Consider the following 23,801-nt stretch of genomic DNA (forward strand, 5'->3'; position numbering starts at 1 on the left):
CAGAGGTAATGTTATAGGTACAGTAATATAATGCTTATCACCTATACTTTTACCATACTTTACACTATTACATATAGATAATATACTATAGATGACCCATGGGGCTCTTGTCAAAAGTAGGGCACAAGGGTGCCATTTGTGATGCATCCATGGTCAGAGCCCGCCAACTCACGTTCATTTTTCTCCGACATCGGGACAGATTGAGGAAGATGGACACTTTGAGCTCCCTGAAAGTCTTGAGGTCCTCACTGAAGCCTTCACGGGGGAACTTTTTGAGGGCGTACTGATAGCGCTGTGCTGCCTCCTTTACTTTCCCTTTCTGTTGAACACACCGACACACACATGTTATTCATACAAGACAGACATATAGGTCTTATTGATCATTAAAACAAAACAAGTTGTATAGCACTTGAGGATAAATACATCTGTAAAAGTGTAATAAAATATATAATGATAACATTTTATTTCTTTGATGTATAGATATATTTTCTTTCTTATACAGTATGTATTAATATTTTTCATCAATAGTTGACTGTCCTTCCTCAGATTCGGATAGGGCCTCCTGATCTCACTTTATAGAAGCCGTCTCCCTCCTCAATCAGCTTGCTCAGTAGGATGATCATGATGTCGGGTTTGGAGGTAGCCATGGCCCACGTGGCTGGACCTGAAGAACACAGGATGAGAAATAAAGGAGTGAGAGAAGCAGGGAAAGATAAAAAGAAAAGGAATGTAGGAGTTGTTTTTGAGTCACAGTAAACACACAACAACTGACAAGAACAACAAACAAAATGGCAGGAATGACAGATAGGCAGACGTCTGTCCGCTGCAGAGAAAATGAAGCTATTCTCTTTCTAAAGTCTATTGCTCTAGGTAGAGGAGTACACTGTAGGGACAATATCCCAGCCAAAAGGGTAGAAATATGAAAGATTGCAAAATACAAAAATGATGCGGCTGGTAGAGACTGAGTCACTCCCAATCTAATTGTCTTACATCAGGTGGCTTCACTCCTACGCGACGCTCGTCCCTCAACCGCCAGTCAGTGCAGGCGGAATCATCGTGCTATCTGACGCAAGACAATTAACCTAACGAGGATAGCTCTCTGCAGAAACCCATTTACACAGAGACTAGAGAGATGAGGACAAGGTTGGTGGGTTTCTTGCATGACGAAAAGACTCATAGCAGCTAGGCAAGCAGGACACAGGAGAGCTCTGCAGACCAGGGCAAGGGTGAGGCAACGGTAGAGGAAGTAGGTAGGAACAGGACTTCTGACTGGCCTAGCTGACACTGAGGAACGTTTCAGAAGAATGAACAATGCACAGTAGAATCATCTGAACTGTGGATAGTGGAGAAAAGGCATTACAGACACATGCAGTTCCCCTGGTGATCATTACCAAGTGAAGGTATAGGAGGGGTTCATCATGCATCTGTGAGATGGAAATAAGAAAACACCTTGATACAATGTAGTATGCTGGAGGCTGGGCATGCTGTCATATGATAACCAACCGGAATGTGAACATCTACCTCTAAATAAAACCAGTCCAAGTAAAAGTTAGGACGGGATTCAATCTGATCGCGGATTATAGGCATTGCAGCTTTTAAAGGCAAATTATGACTGAGCCAACATATGCAGTGTTTACAGTGAATGGGATCTCCACGAACGGGGAACATTGCCTTTAAAAGTTGCAATGCCTATAACCCACAATAGGATTGAAAACCGGCCTCAGTGATAATAGTAATACCTGAGTGTTATTTCTCAGTATGGGGTTTGCTGACACTTAGCCTGCTGTCTAAGTGGCCTGCTGACACTTAGACCATAACGACACAGAGACAACACAGAAAGAGATAGGGCTGTCAAAATGCCTGCTGGGGTGAGATGTCGACAGCCTTGGGATTACCTCTGGGCCGACTGGGCAGCGTCTGACATCCTGGTACCGCAGAGAGATCAAGGGGGAGGGAGAGGTCATGAGCGAGGGAGGAAGTGAGTGTTGGGGGGGGGGGGCGGAGAGCAGCGTGCCAGAGTAATCAAAGGAGAAAAAAACAGAAAAATGTGCGTGGGAGAGAGAGGACAAGTGGAAAAAAACAGAAAGAGAAAAAGGAGGTGGTGGAAGATGAGGTGTGAGAGAAGGAACAGAAAAAGCAGCAGTGAGAAGCGGGGGTAAGTGCCCCAGCAGAAAGAAAGAGACACAGGAAGAAAAAAAACATACTGCCAGTGCTAACCACCTGTCGAGAGAGAGAAAGAACGAGAGAAAAAGAACGAGAGAGCAGAGAGAGATAGAACGAAAGAACTATAGATAAAGAAAGAACAAGGGAGAAAGCAAAAAGAAAGAACCAGAGAGCTGAGAGAGAGGAAGAGACAGAGACAACATGAAAGAGAAAGAATACAGGATACACGGTAACAGTAGAACAACAAAGACAGATATAAAGACCTGAGGAGTGACTAGCCAGAGAGAACAGAGAAAAGCTGCAGTACGGTACAGCAGCGGGGTGGGGGTGGGGGTGGGGGGGGGCAATAGAGTAGCAGTGGGGGTTTAGCTGTTAGCTCAGCTCCAAAGAGACTTCTAGTCAAAGTACTATAGTACCAGTCAAAAGTTTGGACACACCCACTCATTCAAGGGTTTTTCTTTATTTTAAATATTTTCTACATTGTAGAATAATAGCGAAGACACCAAAACTATGACATAACACATATGGAATCATGTACTATCCAAAAAAGAGTTCAACAAATCAATTCTTCAAAGTAGCCACCCTGTGCATTGATGACATCTTTGCACACTCTTGGCATTCTTTCAACCAGCTTAACCTGGAATGCTTTTCCAACAGTCTTGAAGGAGTTCCCACATATGCTGAGCACTTGTTGGCTGCTTTTCCTTCACTATGCGGTCCAACTCATCCCAAACTATTTCACTTGGGTTGAGGTCGGATGATTGTGGAGGCCAGGTCATCTGATGCAGCACTCCATCACTCTCCTTCTTGGTCAAATAGCCCTTACACAGACTGGAGGTGTGTTGGGTCATTATCCTGTTGAAAAACAAATTATAGTCCCACTAAGCGCAAACCAGATGGGATGGTGTATCGCTGCAGAATGCTGTGGAAGCCATGCTGGTTAAGTGTGCCTTGAATTCTAAATAAATCACAGACAGTGTCACCAGCAATGCACCCCACACCATCACACCTCCTCCATGCTTCACGGTGGGAACCACATATTTGGAGATCGTCCGTTCGCCTACTCTGCGTCTCACAAAGACACGGCGGTTGGAACCAAAAATCTCAAATTTGGACTCATCAGACCAAAGGACAAATTTCTACCACTCTAATGTCCATTGCTCGTGTTTCTTGGCCCAAGTAAGTCTCTTCTTCTTATTGGTGTCCTTTAGTAGTGGTTTATTTGCAGAAATTCGACCATGAAGGCCTGATTCACACAGTCTCCTCTGAACAGTTGATGTTGAGATGTGTCTGTTACTTGAACTCTGTGAAGCATTTATTTGGGCTGCAATCTGAGGTGCAGTAATCAAAATATATTTTGATTTGTTTAACACGTTTTTGGTTACAACATGATTCCATATGTGTTATTTCATAGTTTGATGTCTTCACTATTATTCTACAATGTAGAACATAGTAAAAATAAAGAAAAACCCTGGAATGAATATGTGTGTCCAAACTTTTGACGAGTACAGTATATAAGAAATAGGTTGCCATTTAGGATGCATATTCTGTATTTCGGTGTCATCCTACTGTATGCATGAATAGTCTTTGTATTGTGTCTCAATATCAGATAGTCAAGTGTAAAATAATAAATACAACTGTCAACAGTCAAAATATCCTGTTGCACTGTGGAGAGAAATGGGTTATTTTCCAGGAGAGGTATTTCATTCACTGTCTACATACAAGTCCTGTTTGCGTCTCAAATGGCACCATATTCCCCACATAGTGCACTACCTTTGACCAGGGCCAATTGGGTGCAATTTGGGACAGCCCCTGCCCAAAATCTATTGTCCTTCAGTCTAACACTAAGTCCATTCTCCATACCTATCTTGGCTCCCTTCTTGAGCAGGGCAACCACCACGGAGGTGTTCCTGCAGCCCACGGCCCGGTCCAGAGGACGCATCCCACTGTAGTCCACATGCTCTATCATCGCCCCCTGGTCCACTAGAAACTGGACCTGAGAGGACAGGCAGCAGAAGAATGGAACAGGGGCGAGGAGGGAGAAATGTAGTGATTCAAATTATATTCATTAGAGTAGAATCATAGGATGGTACTACAATTTGGGAGAGTTACTGCTCGCAAAATATACACAACTATAACTATACTTGAACACATCGGGATAGACAAAAGACCTACAATACAAGTGTGTCTCTTTTGTTCCTAATGTTGTCCATCCAAATCAAAACAAACTTTATTTGTCACATGCGCCCGAATAAAACAAGTGTAGACCTTACCGTGAAATGCTTATTAACAATCCCTTAACCAACAGTGCAGTTCAAGAATAGTTAAGAAAATATTTAACAAATAATCTAAAGTTAAAAATGACAAAAAGTAACACAATAACATAACAATATTGAGGCTGTATACAGGGGGTACCGGTACCAAGACAGTGTTCGGGGGTACAGGTTAGAGGTAATTTGTACATGTAGATAGGGGTGAAGTGACTATGCATAGATAATAAACAGCGAGTAGCAGCAGTGTACAAAACAAATGGGGAGTCAATGTAATAGTCCGGTGGCCATTTTATTAATTGTTCAGCATTCTTATGGCTTGGGGGTAGAAGCTGTTAAGGAGCCTTTTGGTCCTAGATTTGGCACTCCGGTACCACTTACTGTGCGGTAGCAGAGAAAAGAGTCTATCACTTGGGTGACTGGAGTGTCTGACAATTTTATGGGCTTTCCTCTGACACCGCCTATTATATAGGTCCTGGATTGCAGGAAACTTGGCCCCAGTGATGTACTGGGCCGTACGCACTACCCTCTGTAGCACCGAGCAGTTGCCATACCAGGCGGTGATGCAACCGGTCAGGATGCTTTATGGTGCAGCTGTAGAACGTTTTGAGGATCTGGGGACCCATGCCAAATCTGTTCAGTCTCCTGAGGGGAAAAATGTGTAGTCGTGCCCTCTTGATGACTGTCTAGGTGTGTTTGAACCATGATAGATCATTCGTGATGTGGACACCAAGGAACTTGAAACTCTCGACCAGCTCCATTACACCCCCGTTAATGGGGGCCTGTTCGGCCCGCCTTTTTCTGTAGTCCACAATCTGCTCCTTTGTCTTGCTCACATCGAGGGAGAGGTTTATTCTGGCACCATACTGCCGGTTCTCTGACCTCCTCCCTATAGGCTGTCTCATCGTTGTCGGTGATCAGGCCTACCACTGTTGTCGTCAGCAAACTTAATGATGATGTTGGAGTCGTTGCTGAACAGGGAGTACAGGAGGGGACTAAGTACACACCCCTGAAGGACCCCAGTGTTGAGGATCAGCGTGGCAGATGTATTGTTGCCTACCCTTACCACCTGGGGGCAGCCCGTCAGGAAGTCCAGGATCCAGTTGCAGAGGAAGGTGTTTAGTCTCAGGGTCCTTAGCTTAGTGATGAGCTTTGTGGGAACTATGGTGTTGAACGCTGAGCTGTAGTCAATGAACAGCACTCTCACAAATGTGCTCCTTTTGTCCAGGTGGGAAAGGGCAGTGTGGAGTGCGATTGAGGTTGCGTCATCTGTGGATCTGTTGGGGCGGTATGCGAATTGGAGTGGGTCAGCCTCCAGTATTTATCATGCAGTAGTTTATGTGTCGGGGGGCTAGGGTCAGTTTGTTATATCTGGAGTACTTCTCCTGTCCTATTCGGTGTCCTGTGTGAATCTAAGTGTGCGTTCTCTAATTCTCTCCTTCTCTCTTTCTTTCTCTCTCTCGGAGGACCTGAGCCCTAGGACCATGCCCCAGGACTACCTGACATGATGACTCCTTGCTGTCCCCAGTCCACCTGGCCGTGCTGCTGCTCCAGTTTCAACTTTTCAACTGTTCTGCCTTATTATTATTCGACCATGCTGGTCATTTATGAACATTTGAACATCTTGGCCATGCTCTGTTATAATCTCCACCCGGCACAGCCAGAAGAGGACTGGCCACCCCACATAGCCTGGTTCCTCTCTAGGTTTCTTCCTATGTTTTGGCCTTTCTAGGGAGTTTTTCCTAGCCACCATGCTTCTACACCTGCATTGCTTGCTGTTTGGGGTTTTAGGCTGGGTTTCTGTACAGCACTTTGAGATATCAGCTGATGTACGAAGGGCTGTATAAATACATTTGATTTGAAATGATTTTGTCTATGGTATCCGGGAGGATGCTGTTGATGTGAGCCATGACCAGCCTTTCAAAGCACTTCATGGCTACTGACGTGAGTGCTATGGGGCAGTAATCATTTAGGCAGGTTACCTTCACTTCCTTGTGCAAAGGGACTATGGTGGTCTGCTTGAAATATGTAGGCATTACAGACTCAGTCAGGGAGAGGTTGAAAATGTCAGTGAAGACACTTGCCAGTTGGTCTGCGCATGCATTGAGTACACGTCCTGGTAATCTATCTGGACCCGCGGCTTTGTGAATGTTGACCTGTTGAAAGGTCATGCTCACATCGGCTACCGAGAGCATTATCACACAGTCATCCTGAACAGCTGTTGCTCTCGTGCATGCTTCAGTGTTGCTTGCCTTGAAGCAAGCATAAAAGGCATTTAGTTCGTCTGGTAGTCTCGCGTCACTGGGCAGCTCGCGTCTGGGTTTCCCTTTGTAGTCCGTAATAGTTTTCAAGCCCTGCCACATCCAACGAGCATCAGAGCCAGTGTAGTAGGATTCAATCTTAATCCTGTATTGACGCTTTGCTTGTTTGATGGTTCGTCTGAAGGCATAGTGGGATTTCTTATAGGTGTCCGGATTAGTGTCCCGCTCCTTGAAAGTAGCAGATCAAGCTTTTAGCTAGGTGCGGATGTTGCCTGTAATCCATGGCTTCTGGTTGGGATATGTATGTATGGTCACTGTGGGGGTGACGTCGTCAATGCACTTTTTGATGAAGCCGATGACTGAGGTGATATACTCCTCAATGCCATTGGATGAATCCCGGAACATATTCCAGTCTGTGCTAGAAAAACAGTCCTGTAGTGTAGCATCTGCTTCATCTGACCACTTCCGTATTGAGCGAGTCACTGGTACTTCTTGCTTTCTTTTTTGCTTGTAAGCAGGAATCAGGAGGATAGATTTATAGTAAGATTTGCCAAATGGAGGGCGAGGGAGAGCTTTGTATGCGTCTCTGTGTGTGGAGTAAAGGTGGTCAAGTTTTTCTCCTCTGGTTGCACATGTGAAATGCTGGTAAAAATTTGGTAAAACTGATTTCAGTTTGCCTGCATTATAGTCCCAGGCCACTAGGAGTGCCGCTTCTAGGTGAGCATTTTCTTCTTTGCTTATGGCCTAGAGTTGGTTGAGTGCAGTCTTCGTGCCAGCATCGGTCTGTGGTGGTAAATAGACGGCTACGAATAATATAGTTGAGAACTCTCTTGGTAGATTGTGTGGTCTACAGCTTATCATAAGGTACTCTACCTCAGGCGAGCAATACATCGAGACTTCTTTAATATTAGACATCGCGCACCAGCTGTTTTTGACAAAAAGACACACACCTCCACCCCTCGTCTTACCAGCCGTAGCTTCTCTGTTCTGCCGGTGCATTGAAAATCCCTCCAGCTCTATATTATCCGTGTCATCGTTCAGCCACGACTCGGTAAAACATAAGATATTACTGTTGTTAATTGGTAGGATGGTAGGATGGTTGGTAGGATAATCGTAATCGTAGGTCATCAATTTTATTTTCCAATGATTGCATGTTAACAAGTAGAATTGATGGCAGTGGGAGTTTACACGCTTGCCTACGGATTCTCAAAAGGCAGCCCGATCTGCGTCCTCTTTTCCTCTGTCTTTTCCTCACGCAAATTACGGGGATCTGGGCCTGTTCCCGGGGGAGAATTATAAACTCACCACCTCCGAGTCCCCGTAGAAGGAAGCCAGGTCGAGGGGCGTGCGTCCGTTCTTATCAGCGTGGTCCGTAGCAGCCCCCCTCTCCACCAGACAGCGCACCACTGGCAGGTGTCCCTTCAGACATGCCCAGCTCAGAGCCGTTAACCCTTCCTTGTCCATTAGAGGTAGGGATGCACCTGGCAGAGGGGTCAGGGATTGGAGGTCAGCATTGGGAGTCAAAGGTCAATTGGTAAAATAAAGTACCATCAATGCTTTGGTGATTGTATTTAACAAAGTAATGATGAAAAAAAATAATTGAGAGTTATATAATTCAAAGGATGAAAGGACAGCAGGTCAAAGACAATGTAAATGACAAGGACATGAGTGGATGTTTTCTTCCTCCTGACCCTCACCCTGTGCCAGTAGGAACTCCACAGTGCCCAGGTGACCCTCTGAGGCAGCCATCATCAGAGGGGTTCGGCTTTGCTTGTCAGCCAAGTTCACGTCTGCTCCGTGAGTAAGGAGTAGGTCCACGATCTGAGAGAGGACAACACTAGCTTTACCATCCAGTACACAACTGTTTGTTTTTGTTAACATTGCCGTTCGATCTCTCTTCGTCTGATTTGACTGTTTTACCCATTTCATATCTTCTACATTGTGGATTAATAGTGAAGACATCAAAACTATGAAAGAACACATATGGAATCATGTAGTAACCAAAAAAGTGTTAAACAAATCAAAATATATTTTATATTTGAGTTTCTTCATATTAGCCACCCTTTGCCTTGATGACAGCTTTGCACGCTCTTGGCATTCTCTCAACCAGCTTCATGAGGTAGTCACCTGGAATGCATTTCAATTAACAGATGGGCCTTGTTAAAAGTTAATTTGTGGAATTGATTTCCTTCTTAATGTGTTTGAGCCAATCAGTTATGTTGTGACAAGGTAGGGGTGGTATACAGAAGATAGCCCTATTTGGTTAAAAACAAAGTCCCTATTATGACAAGAACAGCTCAAATAAGCAAAGAGAAACGACAGTCCATCATTACTTTAAGGAAGGTAACCTAGTGGTTCGAGCGTTGGGCCAGTAACAGAAAGGTTGCTAGATCGAATACCAGAGGTGACAAGGTAAAAATCTGTTGTTCTGCCCCTGAAAAAGACAGTGTTCCTAGGCCATCATTGTAAATAATAATTTGTTCTTAACTGATTTGCATAGTTAAATTAAGGTTAAATAAAAATGAAGGTCAGGTGACTACCTCATGAAGTTGATTGTGATAATGCAAAGTTGTCATCAAGGCAAAGTGTGGCTACTTCTAATCTAAAATATATTTGGATTTGTTTAACACTTTTTTGGTTACTACATGATTCCATATGTGTTATTTCATAGTTTTAATGTCTTCACTATTATTCTACAATGTAGAAAATATTTAAAATAAAGAAAAGAAAAACACTTGAATGAGTAAATGTATCCTAACTTTTGACTGGTACTGCACACACACACACACACACACACACACACACACACAGACACAGACACAGACACACACACACACACACACACACACACACACACACACACACACACACACACACACACACAGACACACACACAGACACACACACACACACACACACACACACACACACACACTGCTCATCCTAATATTTCTATATTTCTTGATTCTATTATTTTAGATTTGTGTGTATTGTTAGATATTACTGCACTGTTGGAGCTCGGAACACAAGCTTTTACCTACACCAGCAATAACATCTGCGAAATATGTATATAAGACCAATACAATTTTATGTGATTTGCGATATGACATGGGTGCACAAAGTAAACAGAATAGTGAGTCAATTTCCACAACAACTAAGAGAGTTGAAGCGCGAGGCTAAACTTCTCAGCTGTTTTGGTCTCATACCTACCACGCTCTAACAGCGGGAAGTGAACCCATGCACATGTGCAGATACTGTGTGTGACAATGTGAGAGTCTTTTCATCTCACTCATCGCAACATCTGTGGTGCTGCTCGTAGCAACGTCAGTTTTCTGAGTCTACAGCACCTTTAATATGAAGTGTTCTGTGTTATGGGCCCTGGTCAAAAGTAGTGCACTATAAAGGGTCAACTCAGCCTCACCTGCCAGTTTCCCTGTCGGACAGCACTGAACAGGGGCACGATGCCTCGTCTGTTGGGCTGAGCCACCGCTGCTCCCTGCTCCAGCAGTAGTCTGCAGACGTCTAGCTTCCCCCGGCCCGCCGCTGCCGTCAGAGCTTCAGGGAGAGGCGATGGACACACAGGGATCAGTCATCTTATACAACACAAGTATTTTACACTTGATCATTCTAAGACTGACAGTTATTGTGTGTGAGTCATGTGTTAGTATGCAGATTGTATAGTAAGTGGATGCGAAATGGAGAGTGGGGACACACAAGGCAGGGGTGAGTAACACACAACATACAGGGAGTTATATAGGAGTTATATGTGTTATATATATATCGCAACATACTCCCCTATAAAGGTATGAGACATGTTCGACATTAAAACAGTGTTTTATAACTCTGACCTCACTACAGATGAACACAAGAGAAGTAGCGAAAGAGGGAGGAGAGAAAGGAGAGAACATGTGTTGTGGGGGTAGACAGTCGTGTGCATTTATGCATTTAACTGATTGAGTCATACAAGTATTGTTCCCAACAGGACAGAGAGAGTAAAGGGTCACACAGGGATCAGCCATAAAAAATAAAAAAACTTTATCATTATAAGATTTAAAGTCATTATGTGTGTCATTTGTTAGTATGCAGACAGAGTGCAGGGTGGGAATAGACAGACAGACAGTAGACACTGGTAGGTAGACAGACTGTAGACAGACAGACAGTAACATCTATGGATTTAACTGACTGAGTCATATTAGTATTGAGAGAGAGAGAGAGAGAGAGAGAGAGTCATATTAGTATTGAGAGATAGAGTCATATTAGTATAGAGAGAGAGAGAGCGAGAGTCATATTAGTATTGAGAAAGAGAGCGAGAGTCATATTAGTATTGAGAGAGAGCGAGAGTCATATTAGTATTGAGAGAGAGAGTGAGAGTCATATTAGTATAGAGAGAGAGCGAGGGTCATTCGTATAGAGAGAGAGAGAGTCATATTAGTATTGAGAGAGAGAGCGAGAGTCATATTAGTATTGAGAGAGAGCGAGATTCATATTAGTATTGAGAGAGAGAGCGAGAGTCATATTAGTATTGAGAGAGAGCGAGATTCATATTAGTATTGAGAGAGAGAGCGAGAGTCATATTAGTATTGAGAGAGAGCGAGATTCATGTTAGTATTGAGAGAGAGAGCGAGAGTCATATTAGTATTGAGAGAGAGCGAGATTCATATTAGTATTGAGAGAGAGAGCGAGAGTCATATTAGTATTGAGAGAGAGCGAGAGTCATGTTAGTATTGAGAGAGAGCGAGATTCATATTAGTATTGAGAGAGAGAGCGAGAGTCATATTAGTATTGAGAGAGAGCGAGATTCATATTAGTATTGAGAGAGAGAGCGAGATTCATATTAGTATTGAGAGAGAGAGCGAGATTCATGTTAGTATTGAGAGAGAGAGCGAGATTCATGTTAGTATTGAGAGAGAGCAAGATTCATAATAGTATTGAGAGAGAGCGAGATTCATGTTAGTATTGAGAGAGAGAGAGATTCATAATAGTATTGAGAGAGAGCGAGATTCATAATAGTATTGAGAGAGAGAGAGATTCATAATAGTATTGAGAGAGAGCGAGATTCATAATAGTATTGAGAGAGAGAGAGATTCATAATAGTATTGAGAGAGAGAGAGAGAGAGATTCATATTAGTATTGAGAGAGAGAGCGAGATTCATGTTAGTATTGAGAGAGAGAGCGAGATTCATGTTAGTATTGAGAGAGAGCAAGATTCATAATAGTATTGAGAGAGAGCGAGATTCATGTTAGTATTGAGAGAGAGAGAGATTCATAATAGTATTGAGAGAGAGCGAGATTCATGTTAGTATTGAGAGAGAGAGATTCATAATAGTATTGAGAGAGAGCGAGATTCATAATAGTATTGAGAGAGAGAGAGATTCATAATAGTATTGAGAGAGAGCGAGATTCATAATAGTATTGAGAGAGAGAGAGATTCATAATAGTATTGAGAGAGAGAGAGAGAGAGATTCATAATAGTATTGAGAGAGAGCGAGATTCATGTTAGTATTGAGAGAGAGAGCGAGATTCATGTTAGTATTGAGAGAGAGCAAGATTCATAATAGTATTGAGAGAGAGCGAGATTCATGTTAGTATTGAGAGAGAGAGATTCATAATAGTATTGAGAGAGAGAGAGATTCATAATAGTATTGAGAGAGAGAGAGATTCATAATAGTATTGAGAGAGAGAGAGATTCATAATAGTATTGAGAGAGAGAGAGATTCATAATAGTATTGAGAGAGAGAGAGAGATTCATAATAGTATTGAGAGAGAGAGAGAGAGAGAGAGATACATAATAGTATTGAGAGAGAGAGAGAGAGAGAGAGAGATTCATAATAGTATTGAGAGAGAGAGAGAGAGAGAGAGATTCATAATAGTATTGAGAGAGAGAGAGAGAGAGATTCATAATAGTATTGAGAGAGAGAGAGATTCATGTTAGTATTGAGAGAGAGCGAGATTCATGTTAGTATTGAGAGAGAGAGAGATTCATATTAGTATTGAGAGAGAGAGAGATTCATAATAGTATTGAGAGAGAGCGAGATTCATGTTAGTATTGAGAGAGAGAGAGATTCATATTAGTATTGAGAGAGAGAGAGATTCATAATAGTATTGAGAGAGAGCGAGATTCATATTAGTATTGAGAGAGAGAGCGAGAGTCATATTAGTATTGAGAGAGAGCGAGATTCATGTTAGTATTGAGAGAGAGCGAGATTCATATTAGTATTGAGAGAGAGAGCGAGAGTCATATTAGTATTGAGAGAGAGAGCGAGAGTCATATTAGTATTGAGAGAGAGAGATTCATAATAGTATTGAGAGAGAGAGAGAGAGTCATATTAGTATTGAGAGAGAGCGAGATTCATGTTAGTATTGAGAGAGAGCGAGATTCATATTAGTATTGAGAGAGAGAGCGAGAGTCATATTAGTATTGAGAGAGAGCGAGATTCATGTTAGTATTGAGAGAGAGCGAGATTCATATTAGTATTGAGAGAGAGAGCGAGAGTCATATTAGTATTGAGAGAGAGAGCGAGAGTCATATTAGTATTGAGAGAGAGAGATTCATAATAGTATTGAGAGAGAGAGAGAGAGTCATATTAGTATTGAGAGAGAGAGAGAGAGTCATATTAGTATTGAGAGAGAGAGATTCATATTAGTATTGAGAGAGAGAGAGAGAGTCATATTAGTATTGAGAGAGAGCGAGAGTCATATTAGTATAGAGAGAGAGCGAGAGTCATATTAGTATTGAGAGAGCGAGAGTCATATTAGTATTGAGAGAGAGAGATTCATAATAGTATTGAGAGAGAGAGAGAGAGTCATATTAGTATTGAGAGAGCGAGAGTCATATTAGTATTGACAGAGAGAGATTCATAATAGTATTGAGAGAGAGAGATTCATATTAGTATTGAGAGAGAGAGATTCATAATAGTATTGAGAGAGAGAGATTCATAATAGTATTGAGAGAGAGAGCGAGAGTCATATTAGTATTGAGAGAGAGAGCGAGAGTCATATTAGTATTGAGAGAGAGAGATTCATAATAGTATTGAGAGAGAGAGAGAGAGTCATATTAGTATTGAGAGAGAGAGATTCATAATAGTATTGAGAGAGAGAGAGAGAGAGAGAGTCATATTAGTATTGAGAGAGAGCGAGAGTCATATTAGTATTGAGAGAGAGAGATTCATAATAGTATTGAGAGAGAGAGAGAGAGAGAGAGTCATATTATTATAGAGAGAGAGAGTGAGAGTCATCTTAGTATAGAGAGAGAGCAGGAGTTATATTAGTATTGAGAGAGAGTGTCATATTAGTATATAGAGAGAGTGAGAGTCATATTAGTACAGAGAGAGAGAGAGAGTCATATTAGTACAGAGAGAGAGAGAGAGTCATATTAGTATAGAGAGAGAGAGAGAGTCATATTAGTACAGAGAGAGAGAGAGTCATATTAGTACAGAGAGAGAGAGAGAGTCATATTAGTACAGAGAGAGAGTGAGAGTCATATTAGTACAGAGAGAGAGAGAGAGTCATATTAGTATAGAGAGAGAGAGTCATATTAATATTGAGAGAGAGAGTCATATTAATATTGAGAGAGAGAGTCATATTAGTATAGAGAGAGAGCGAGAGTCATATTAGTATAGAGAGAGAGAGTGAGTCATATTAGTATAGAGAGAGAGCGAGAGTCATATTAGTATAGAGAGAGAGAGAGAGTGAGTCATATTAGTATTGAGAGAGAGAGTGAGTCATATTAGTATAGAGAGAGAGCGAGAGTCATATTAGTATAGAGAGAGAGAGAGCGAGAGTCATATTAGTATAGAGAGAGAGAGTCATATTAGTATAGAGAGAGAGTGAGAGTCATATTAGTACAGAGAGAGAGAGAGTCATATTAGTATAGAGAGAAAGAGTCATATTAGTATAGAGAGTCATATTAATATTGAGAGAGAGTCATATTAGTATAGAGAGAGAGCGAGAGTCATATTAGTATAGAGAGAGAGAGTGAGTCATATTAGTATAGAGAGAGAGCGAGAGTCATATTAGTATAGAGAGAGAGAATGAGTCATATTAGTATTGAGAGAGAGAGTGAGTCATATTAGTATTGAGAGAGAGCGAGAGTCATATTAGTATAGAGAGAGAGAGTGAGAGTCATATTAGTATAGAGAGAGAGCAGGAGTTATATTAGTATTGAGAGAGTGTCATATTAGTATAGAGAGAGAGTGAGAGTCATATTAGTACAGAGAGAGAGAGAGTCATATTAGTATAGAGAGAAAGAGTCATATTAGTATAGAGAGTCATATTAATATTGAGAGAGAGCGAGAGTCATATTAGTATAGAGAGAGAGAGAGCGAGAGTCATATTAGTATAGAGAGAGAGAGTCATATTAGTATAGAGAGAGAGTGCGAGAGAGAATCGGCTCTAACAGTAATAGCTTGATTTTTCTCAATCTTTCCAATCCACATGTGGGAACCACATAGTCATAGTTGAGCACCCCAGAGCAGACCCCCCACACACACACACACTCTCCCTTTAAGACTAGCTCTGAGCTCTGCCCTGTCTGTCTGTGCTCCAATGACACCACTGCACTGTCTGTCTGACATCAGCCAGTGTCTGTTTGGCGCAGCAGCAGCAGAAACAGCAGAGCAAATCTCTCTCCTTCATATCCGCACTGCAGCCCTCACTCTATGGGTCTGCTCAAAACCCTCTGTCATGACTTGTCTGATTTAAGACAATTTATTAACATGCTCTATCTAAGTGTAGTGATCTAAAACCCTGTGATTAACAAGTACAACAAGACAGCAAGCATCACTTCCTATGTCTAAGCAAGCAATCATGACATCCACCCACGTTTTGGTGGTGGCCGCTACAACTCATCTTTAGCCCAGACTAAGCATCGGTTTAGAATTCAAGTGTCAAACCTAAAGCCACTGACACCTAATGATTCCACCTAAGGAAACAGCGCTGTAAAAATGGACAGGCTAAAACAAAATAGTTTCCTGGGTTGAAAACAATCTCCACAAGGCTCCGGACTGTATCTGAAGACCTTTTTAAAAAGCACATGACGAGAGGCCATATCATACCTGTCTCTCCCCACAGGGTGTCGAAGTTGTTAATCTGAGCACGTTCCACCTCCTCCTCATCCTTCTCTGGCAGGTCCAGCAGGTAGGACGCAATCTGGTGGAAATAATGATACATATTACACCTCCCAAAATATCACTAGTGTGAGTGGCATGCAATACTAGTAGGATCGCATAGGGATAAACAATGAATTGCTGTCCAGTCCACACACTGCAGGGAAATTACCCAGACTAAAAAATCGAAGATATATTCTTAGCTCTACAAAACTGTCAGCTGGGTAAGTGGGGTCTACAGTATACCCGAGTAATCTATTTAACAAAATATTCCAGGTAAGGAGATTTGCAGGGAGGCCTACCACTGTGTATCCCATGCGGGAGGCCCACCTCTGTGTATCCCATGCGGGAGGCCCACCTCTGTGTATCCCATGCGGGAGGCCCACCTCTGTGTATCCCATGCGGGAGGCCTACCTCTGTGTATCCCATGCGGGAGGCCTACCTCTGTGTATCCCATGCGGGAGGCCTACCTCTGTGTATCCCATGCGGGAGGCCTACCTCTGTGTATCCCATGCGGGAGGCCTACCTCTGTGTATCCCATGCGGGAGGCCTACCTCTGTGTATCCCATGCGGGAGGCCTACCTCTGTGTATCCCATGCGGGAGGCCTACCTCTGTGTATCCCATGCGGGAGGCCTACCTCTGTGTATCCCATGCGGGAGGCCTACCTCTGTGTATCCCATGCGGGAGGCCTACCTCTGTGTATCCCATGCGGGAGGCCTACCTCTGTGTATCCCATGCGGGAGGCCTACCTCTGTGTATCCCATGCGGGAGCCCTACCTCTGTGTATCCCATGCAGGAACCCTACCTCTGTGTATCCCATGCGGGAGGCCTACCTCTGTGTATCCCATGCTAGCTGCAGCGATGAGGGCTTGCTGGATGGCATGGCTCTTGCTGAAGGCTCCTTGCTGCTGCTGTTGTGGTTGTCCCATGGCCCAGTCCCACTGGATAAGGAACTTGACCATCTCCATGTGGCCCCTGAGAGCTGCATGCACCACGGCACACTGACCATTCTTATCCAGGTGGTCCACCTGTTGATGGACACACACACATAATTCACACTCACACACAAAGATGGTCAATCCCCATTCGTCCATAGAACATATCCATAGATAGAGATGAATCTACAAACACACACTGCACCCTCTCTTCCCCCTCTCACCTTGGCTCTCCTGCGACACAGTGTGTTGACTATAGCCATGTGTCCCCCAGAGGCAGCGTAGCCCAATGGGGTGAGACCGCTCTCTGAGGGCTGGTCTACAGAGGCTCCGTATTCCAACAGCAGCCCCACCATGTCAATGTAACCCAGGTGGGCATGCACACACAGCACCGGGGCGTTGTTCAAAACCTCTGTACGGTAGTTCACGTTGGCACCACCGAGCATCAGCAACCGGCTCACCTGGACACAGACAGATTTCACACAGTGTTAGACACAGAGAAAAACAACTGTAGCAAAAGTAGAGTTTAATTTATCAGTAGGAACAGCCCCTCAGGCGAGTTGGTTGGCCCCCTGTCAAAGGGAGAGCTGAAACCCTGATGAAGGCAGCATAGCTGTCCAAACGCTGGTATCTACGGAACCATGAGTGTGAGGCTTTTGTTTTCAAATGGAAAGCAGTACCTTGATGTTAAGAGGGAAAAGCAGCAGTGTTGTAGTACTCACGTCCGGTCTGGAGACCGACATTCGTACTCGGTCGTGACTCTGTCTCAGACAGCAACCATAATACCAGCGCACTCATGTAGGAGAGTGCATTTCTTGTAAAACAAGAAGGCTATACGCAGGTTTTTTTCAGTGGGCATTGTGTATACTGACTTCTTCATCCATACTGATGCGTATCAAAGTAGTGTAGTGAAGGTATACGATTTATGTAGTACAATAGAGAAATCATGCACAATGTAGCCTACACAATCGCAAAGCACGTGAAATATATTCACATGTGCACTGCACACAATCTAGTTTCAGAAGAATATCATCTGCAGGCAGCAAGTGTGTGCAGTTCTCAGCTGGTTTTGGCATGGAGCAGCTCACAGAAGAATGACATCGGTAGCCGGTAGGGTAGGAAAGACGTTTCAACTTATGATATCTAACAGTAAATGTTAACAACAATGGGTATGCAAATCAGGTATTTAAAAAGTTTAGTCGGAAGTGTTGGTTAGTAGGCTATTTGTGATATGCAATTGTCATCATGCGCTGTTTGCATCAGGGGCGTAGACGTGGAAGTGCCTGTGTGGACAAAGGCCAACCCACTGGGGAGCCAGGCCCTGTCAGGCCCATCCAATCAGATTGATGTGGTTTAAACATTGTTGTGGACTTAGACCATCACATTTTTGTATTTTATTTCTATTTTAAGTAGGATTTTGAGAGTGAAAATCTGAAAAATCTATAGGAAAACGAATAAAAAAAAACTGGAAAACATAGGATTTTCCACACAGGGTGACTTTCCTTCGCTGGGCGGGTCGTTTGGGAACTTTTGGGGAAAATTAGAGTATACCCTTTTCTCCAAGCACCACTACACCACTGCATAGGGCCGATGGAAAGACAGCAGTCACACACAGCATGATGTTAAATCACCACTACACCACTGCATAGGGCCGATGGAAAGACAGCAGTCACACACAGAATGATGTTAAATCACCACTGCATAGGGCCGATGGAAAGACAATCACACACAGCATGATGTTAAATCACCACTACACCACTGCATAGGGCCGATGGAAAGACAGCAGTCACACACAGAATGATGTTAAATCACCACTGCATAGGGCCGATGGAAAGACAATCACACACAGCATGATGTTAAATCACCACTACACCAATGCATAGGGCCGATGGAAAGACAGCAGTCACACACAGAATGATGTTAAATCACCACTACACCACTGCATAGGGCCGATGGAGAGACAGTCACACACAGCATGATGTTAAATCACCACTGCATAGGGCCGATGGAAAGACAATCACACACAGCATGATGTTAAATCACCACTGCATAGGGCCGATGGAGAGACAGTCACACACAGCATGATGTTAAATCACCACTACATAAGGCCGATGGAGAGACAGTCACACACAGCATGATGTTAAATCACCACTACACCAATGCATAGGGCCGATGGAAAGACAGTCACACACAGAATGATGTTAAATCACCACTACACCAATGCATAGGGCCGATGGAAAGACAATCACACACAGAATGATGTTAAATCACCACTACACCACTGCATAGGGCCGATGGAAAGACAATCACACACAGAATGATGTTAAATCACCACTGCATAGGGCCGATGGAAAGACAATCACACACAGAATGATGTTAAATCACCACTACACCAATGCATAGGGCCGATGGAAAGACAATCACACACAGAATGATGTTAAATCACCACTACACCACTGCATAGGGCCGATGCAAAGACAATCACACACAGCATGATGTTAAATCACCACTACACCACTGCATAGGGCCGATGGAAAGACAATCACACACAGCATGATGTTAAATCACCACTACACCACTGCATAGGGCCGATGGAAAGACAATCACACACAGCATGATGTTAAATCACCACTACACCAATGCATAGGGCCGATGGAAAGACAATCACACACAGAATGATGTTAAATCACCACTACACCACTGCATAGGGCCGATGGAAAGACAGCAGTCACACACAGAATGATGTTAACCTGTTGAGTGTAGGGGGTAGTATTTGATGTTTGGATGAAAAGCGTACCCAAATTAAACTGCCTATTTCTCAGGCCCAGAAGATAGAATATGCATATAATTGTCAGATTAAAATAGAAAACACTCTAAAGTTTCCAAAACGGTCAAAATATTGTGTTTGAGTATAACAGAACTGATATTGCAGGCAAAAACCTGAGGAAAATCCAACTAGGAAGTGCCTCTTATTTTGAAAGCTCCCTGTTCCATTGCATGCCTTCCCTCCATTTAAAGGGATAGCAACCAGATTCCTTCCCCTATGGCTTCCACATGGTGTAAACAGTCTTTAGACATAGTTTCAGGCTTTTATTCTGAAAAATGAGCGAGAACAATCACTTCGCGTCAGTGGATGGCTGGGTGCCAGCAGAGTTTTGCATGAGCAACAGCTTGGAGCAGACATTTTCTCTCTCTCTCCTATTGAAAAAGCTACGGTCCGGTTGAAATATTATCGATTATTTATTGTAAAAACAACCTGAGGGTTGATTATAAAAAACGTTTGACATGTTTCTACGAACTTTACGGATACTATTTGGAATTTTCTTCTGCCCCGTCGTGACCGCTTGAGCCTGTGGATTACTGAACATAACGCACCAACCAAATGGAGGTATTTTGGATATAAAAATTATCTTTATGGAACAAAAGGAACATTTATTGTGTAACTGGGAGTCTCGTGAATGCAAACATCCGAAGATCATCAAAGGTAAGCGATTCATTTTATTGCTTTTCTGGCTTTCGTGACCAATCTACTTTGCTGCTAGCTGTTGGTAATGCTTTGTCTGCTGAGAGAGATGTCCTTACATAAACGCTTGGTTTGCTTTAGCTGTAAAGCTTTTTTGAAATCTGACACGCCAGGTGGATTAACAACAAGCTAAACGGTGTATTTTTAGTAATTTAATTTGAAATTGGTGCTCTGCAATTCAGCGGATGTTGACGAAAATGATCCCGCTAAAGGTATGGGTGCGCCAAGAAGTTAAATCACCACTACATAAGGCCGATGGAAAGACAATCACACACAGAATGATGTTAAATCACCACTACACCAATGCATAGGGCCGATGGAAAGACAATCACACACAGAATTATGTTAAATCACCACTACACCAATGCATAGGGCCGATGGAAAGACAATCACACACAGAATGATGTTAAATCACCACTACACCACTGCATAGGGCCGATGGAAAGACAATCACACACAGAATGATGTTAAATCACCACTCCACCACTGCATAGGGCCGATGGAAAGACAATCACACACAGAATGATGTTAAATCACCTCTACATAGGGCCGATGGAAAGACAATCACACACAGAATGATGTTAAATCACCACTACACCACTGCATAGGGCCGATGGAAAGACAATCACACACAGAATGATGTTAAATCACCACTACACCACTGCATAGGGCTGATGGAAAGACAATCACACACAGAATGATGTTAAATCACCTCTACATAGGGCCGATGGAAAGACAATCACACACAGAATGATGTTAAATCACCACTACACCACTGCATAGGGCCGATGCAAAGACAATCACACACAGAATGATGTTAAAGGATAAGCAGTCCATAAACTCAGACATAATAAGCCAGTAGGTCCCAATCATAAGAAAACAAAAACACAACCATTAAGCATTTCCCAATTGAAATGCACAACTATTACTTCCCATTGAAAAAACCATTCATTAGAATCATTAGAAACCCCCTTTGCAATTACGTTAGCACAGTTGAAAACTGTTGTGCTGATTAAAGAAGCAATTACAACTGGCCTTCTTTAGACTAATTGAGTATCTGGAGCATAAGCATTTGTGGGTTTGATTACAGACTCAAAATGACCAGAAACAAATAACTTTCTCCTGAAACTCATCAGTCTATTCTTGCTCTGAGAAATGAAGGCTATTCCATGCGAGAAATTGCCAAGAAACTGAAGATCTCGTACAACGCTGTGTCCTACTCCCTTCACAGAACAGCGCAAACTGTCTCTAACCAGAATAGAAAGAGGAGTGGGAGGCCCCGGTGCACAACTGAGAAAAAGGACTAGTACATTAGAGTGTCTAGTCTGATAAATATCCACCTCACAAGTCCTCAACTGGCAGCTACATTAAATAATACCTGCAAAACACCCGTCTCAACGTCAACAGTTAAAAGGCAACTCCGGGATGCTGGCCTTCTAGGCAGAGTTGCAAAGAAAAATCCATATCTCAGACTGGCCAATAAAAATAAAAGATTAAGATGGGCAAAATAACACAGTCACTGGACAGAGCAAGTCTGCCTAGAAGGCCAGCATCCCAGAGTCGCCTCTTCACTATTACAACATTAATTAACAATGTCTACATTGTATTTCTGATCAATTTGATGTGATTTTAATGTAGAAAAAATAATATTTTCTTTCAAAAACAAGGACATTTCTAAGTGACCCCAAACTTTTGAACGGTAGTGTATGTAGCATGCTAAAAACACAGAGCCTAACTCTAGCTAGCTGCTAGGAGGATGTCAAGCCATTGGAAGAGTGGGTAAGTGATTGACTTTTTCACCTCATATCGTTTTTCGATGGCTATACACAGCTAGAGATGCAGGTGTCATTTGGTTAGATAGCAAGAACTTCAACGAATGTTATCCAGTTAGCATATCTCTTGCGCATGCAAAATTCACTCTGGCTATCTACTACGATTTCAGAGCACTTTCATCTCTGGATAAGAGCGTCTGCTAAATGACTTAAATGTAAATGTAAATTGCCAGAGCGCAGAACAACTGATGAATTTACAAAAGCACAACACCTGCTGAATATGACCGGTGTCAGCAAACGTAGACAAAAAAAGTGCTCTAGATAACATGTAAACAGTCTAACCTGCTCAGCTACGGCAAGTAAAATGGTCAGAGTGAGGTGTTCTCTCATTTGTGTCTGGACGTAGCAAGCTAGCCAGTTAGCTTGGGTGCTTGGTTGGGACAAGCATGCATTGGAAGGCAAGCTGCAGAAGGATGAAGAGGCTACAATTCCCCATCATTTATCAGTGCAATTTTGACAGTCAACTAGTCAGCAAGCTAATCTTGCTCTGGCTAGCATTAGTTGATATTGTTGTTGCTGATGTACATAACTGAGGGAGAGAGAGCCTTTTCATGGTTGTTTGATCAATAGGACTGTACGTTCCCACATGTAAGAGGACTCCAGTGGTGTTTGCATATTTGCAGAAATCCATTCAGGTGTATTTTGTGGCTTTTGGCGAATGTGTTCTATGGCTTGTTTGTATAAAAGCCTACTGTAGCTCTGATTGGCTATAGCGCACCAGTCTGTGTAGACTCCGGTTCTGGACAAAACAGATGTTTTTATTCGGTTTAATTTACTGCAGTGCCTATTCATTGTCCAAATGCATGGCTCCTTTCCCACACTACATTGCTATAGAATTTTCACAAATGCCTTAGTATATATAATTCCCAAACATTCTAAGAATTTATGAAAATGTGAAAATGACCATATCTAAGTGGTAGCTTGTCAGAACATTTTTGAAAAGTGTCATTCTTCCTGGGTGTGTATATGAATATATTCTAATAAGATTTAGCAACAACATCCTCTTTGATAACACCTGCCGCAGCTGCTGAAAACTAGCCAACAACAAAAGCTAGCTAGCTAGACCGTGGGAAAATTACTGCTCGCTATTGGCCTCGCTATTGGCCTTCAAGAAGGCAGACTTTTTCATGCGTTTTTGTAAAATCGGTCCCACCCATTAAGTAAAAATGTGATTGGTTGATTCCACCATCACTCCAAAATGTTGCCCTAATACAGTTGAATGGCAGATGCCTTTATCTCGTTTCTGATGACTTAGCCAATAGCTGACTTAGCTAGCTAGATTTATCTCCCTCCTGATAGGATATTTTTTCTCTTCAGTGTTAACCCTTTCATTTCCAACAAAAACTGAAGAGATTAAATCAGATCATTATTATAATCATTATTTTATAAATCCTTAGCCCTTCTCTGAAGGTGTAGAAGGCTCATTGTGCTCCACTGTGTTTGGGTTAGTAATAATTTGTATAGTGGCTCTATTTGCCTTCAGCAGCATTTATTCACTATTCTGAATGTCTAAAGAAACCATATGTTGTTCTGAAATATGAACACAGAAATACTGGACATTTTGAACTCTTATTATGGTGGGGATTTGACAAAATTGCAATTATGATCTTGAACTCGCATTTTTCTGGTCTCGGTCTTGACTCTGTCTCTGACCCCTCTTCCCCCGCCCGGTCTAGGTCTTGACTCGGTCTCAGCCTCCCTCGAGTCTTGGT

The 23,801-nt window shown here is 42.7% G+C and overlaps 1 protein-coding gene across 1 annotated transcript in view; it reads right to left on the reverse strand.

The window, feature by feature from the left end:
* tanc2b (tetratricopeptide repeat, ankyrin repeat and coiled-coil containing 2b) overlaps window positions 1–23,801 on the reverse strand; it is a 264,706-nt gene that overhangs the window by 3,030 nt on the left and 237,875 nt on the right. Inside the window, exons 21-29 of the mRNA XM_029685202.2 lie at window positions 16,959–17,195; window positions 16,633–16,827; window positions 15,748–15,841; window positions 10,116–10,249; window positions 8,392–8,515; window positions 8,000–8,175; window positions 4,027–4,159; window positions 573–664; window positions 173–319 (exon numbers count right to left, since the gene is read on the reverse strand). Of these exons, the coding sequence (XP_029541062.1) occupies window positions 173–319; window positions 573–664; window positions 4,027–4,159; window positions 8,000–8,175; window positions 8,392–8,515; window positions 10,116–10,249; window positions 15,748–15,841; window positions 16,633–16,827; window positions 16,959–17,195 (1,332 nt within the window). The remainder of the gene's footprint in view (window positions 1–172; window positions 320–572; window positions 665–4,026; window positions 4,160–7,999; window positions 8,176–8,391; window positions 8,516–10,115; window positions 10,250–15,747; window positions 15,842–16,632; window positions 16,828–16,958; window positions 17,196–23,801) is intronic.

The sequence above is a fragment of the Oncorhynchus nerka genome, linkage group LG16 (genome assembly GCF_034236695.1).
Source record: "Oncorhynchus nerka isolate Pitt River linkage group LG16, Oner_Uvic_2.0, whole genome shotgun sequence".
NCBI lineage: Eukaryota > Metazoa > Chordata > Actinopteri > Salmoniformes > Salmonidae > Oncorhynchus > Oncorhynchus nerka.